The sequence below is a fragment of the Trichechus manatus genome, unplaced genomic scaffold (assembly GCF_000243295.1).
Source record: "Trichechus manatus latirostris isolate Lorelei unplaced genomic scaffold, TriManLat1.0 scaffold00111, whole genome shotgun sequence".
Classification (NCBI taxonomy): Eukaryota; Metazoa; Chordata; class Mammalia; order Sirenia; family Trichechidae; genus Trichechus; species Trichechus manatus.
In genome coordinates this window covers 493090-495640 of record NW_004444047.1, presented here as the reverse complement: position 1 = coordinate 495640, position 2551 = coordinate 493090, and the positions used below count along the sequence as shown (strand labels likewise).

At 57.7% G+C, this 2551-nt stretch overlaps 1 protein-coding gene across 1 annotated transcript in view; it reads left to right on the top strand.

The window, feature by feature from the left end:
• JAKMIP1 (janus kinase and microtubule interacting protein 1) overlaps positions 1-2551 on the top strand; it is a 114739-nt gene that overhangs the window by 85562 nt on the left and 26626 nt on the right. Inside the window, exon 10 of the mRNA XM_023737994.1 lies at positions 1289-1393. Coding sequence (XP_023593762.1) covers positions 1289-1393 — 105 coding nt within the window. The remainder of the gene's footprint in view (positions 1-1288; positions 1394-2551) is intronic.

Sequence of the window (2551 nt, the reverse complement as noted above, 5' to 3'; positions counted from 1 at the left end):
GGACAGCACAGGGCCGGGGGGGCCACGGGGAGGGGGTGGGCGGACAGCACAGGGCCGGGGGGGCCACGGGGAGGGGGTGGGCGGACAGCACAGGGGCCGGGCAGGGGGAGCTGGTGTGAGCGTCTAACAGCCATGCGTGCTGTCTGTGCAGGAACGGTTTTGGAATTTACAGCCAACTGGAAACCCTGGTGGTGCAGAGGTTAAGAGCTACAGCTGCTAACCAAAATGCTGGCAGTTCGAATCCACTAGCCACTCCTTGGAAACGCTATGGGGCAGTTCTGCTCTGTCCTAAACGGTCACTGTGAGTCGCAATCGACTCGATGGCAATGGGCTTGGTTTTTGGGGGAAATAACATCCCCCTTCCCGTTGAGACCCCCGCTGCACCTCCCCGTGGGCCACTCCCCTGCAGCCCCTCAGCGCGGCTGTGCTGCTGAGTGCGGGCTGTGTCTGCCTCCCTGTAGCGCCCTCCACCTCCTTCTCCCGTCAAAGACACTCGGCAGGGTCTGCACCCACTGCTCTGAAGCAAGAGAAGTTTCCAGAGAGCCAGCCACAGGGCCAGCACTCTGCTTGGGTTGCACTGAGTCTTTTTGTTTTTTGTTTAATTTTTATCTAATTGCCAACACTTAAAATTCAAGAGATCTCACATAAGAAAACAGATTTCTGGCGATTCTTGAAGAATCACAAGACCTGTCAGCACTGCTGTCCACGTCTACTACTGTTTGGATTGTAAAGACAACATACCGCTGTAGGAGACAGTCCAGATTACGGCTCCCAGCGTGTTGGCTCTGGGATGGGCATGGCCTCCAGTTTGCCACGGTCCCCACCACTCCCTGCTGCCCCACACTCAGTCAGCTTCCCTTACTTACATTGCTGCCTGGTCCTGAAGGCATCCTGGTGCACAGCCCTCGTGCAGGGGACCGAGGGCCCACGGAGGGTGCTGGGCTGGTGTGGAGGCTGATTGCTGGGTGAGCACGACTGCCTTGGGTCAGACGGCTGAGCTGGGACTGGAAAGTCTTGCTTCCGCCTCACTCACCCCTTGAAGAAGTTTGTCTCTGCTCCAGGCTTCAGTTTCCTTGTCCGTCAATTGAAGGGGCTTAGAACTGACCACCTCTCAAGACCTTTCGGTTCTTAAAATTTTTATATCTGCCAGTGACAGATGAACCTGAACAGACAGGCAGGCTCGGCCGCAGACAAACGGCTCTAAGGCTTTGCTGTCGGCAGCCAGGCGTGCACATTCCATGGCTCTATCCTCGCTACTGTTCTGCCACCTGTCTGAGGGACCTGCTGACTCTGTTCCCTCCTGTTCCAGACTCGGGAGCAGCTACAAGCTGACCTGCTGAGGTCCCAGGCTAAGATCGAAGATTTGGAGAAGCTGCTGGTGGAGAAGGGCCAGGTGAGCAGTAGCAGCCGTGTGTTCGGCCAGTGTTTGCTTTTCTGCATTTAAAAGAGAAAAACCACCTGTCTCCTGGTGGTGACAGGCCGGCCTTGGTGCCGAGGGGTGTCCTGGGGGGCTGTGCTGGGAGCTCCGGGGCCATTAGGGAGAAAACCCAGCAGAACCCGTGCAAGGACGTGCTGCGAATCTGCCTGTTTGCGAAGCTTTTAAATATCAAAATGTGTTGAGATTCTAACTGGGCTTTTTCTTTGTTTGCCAACGGACAAAAAGAGGAGGTCGTTGCAAAAGCAAGTTGGCGACGGGATCTCTTCCCGCTCGTGTCTGGGGGAGGTGTCCTCAGCTGCTCAGGTTTACGTGGGGCGCGCGCCTACCCTACGAGAGCTAGGTTCCCGCGGGCTGGGTCGCGCCTCAGGCTCGTGCAGCGGCTTCTGTGCTGATTGTCATAAAGCCGCATCGCACTTCCAGGCTAGCGTCACCTCTGGTGCCTTTTGCTGTCCTGGATCCGGTGAGGCTGGGGACAGCATGGCACAGGCGCAGGGCCTGGCCTGGACCCACCCCTGTGGATTCCTGTCCTGCGGCCACATCATAACAAAGTACCACCTAGTGGGAGGCCTATGACAACGGAGATGCAGCCTCTCACCGTCTGGAGGAGGCCGGGAGCCCGCGATCAGGGAGCTGGCAGCCCGGCTGTCTCTGGAGGCTCTCAGAGGGTCCTTCCTGGTCTCTCCCGGCGTTCCTGGGCGGAGGCTGCAGCATCATGTGGCATCCTTCCTCTGTCTCCCTGTTTCTGAGTCTCCTCTCCTTTATAAGGACGCCGCTCATATAGGATCGGGCCCACCCGATTCCCGTGTGACCTCGTGTTAACCTAACCCATAATGCCTTTAAAGACCCTATTTCCAAACAAGGTCATGTTCACAGGTACTGGGGTTTAGGACTTAGACATATCCACACACTCAGGGTGAGGAAGACCCTGGAGGGCTCTGGGCAGAAGGCCAGCCTCAACAAGGGGTCCCCAAGGTGGCAGCAGAGGTCTGAGGGTAAGCATAGCTGCTGCGCAGTGACAGCCAGGGCAGAGGGCCGGGTGACAGGTGACGGGGTGTCCTCCAACCCTGTCCTCACAGCCAGGGCAGAGGACCAGGTGACAGGTGACGAGCTGGC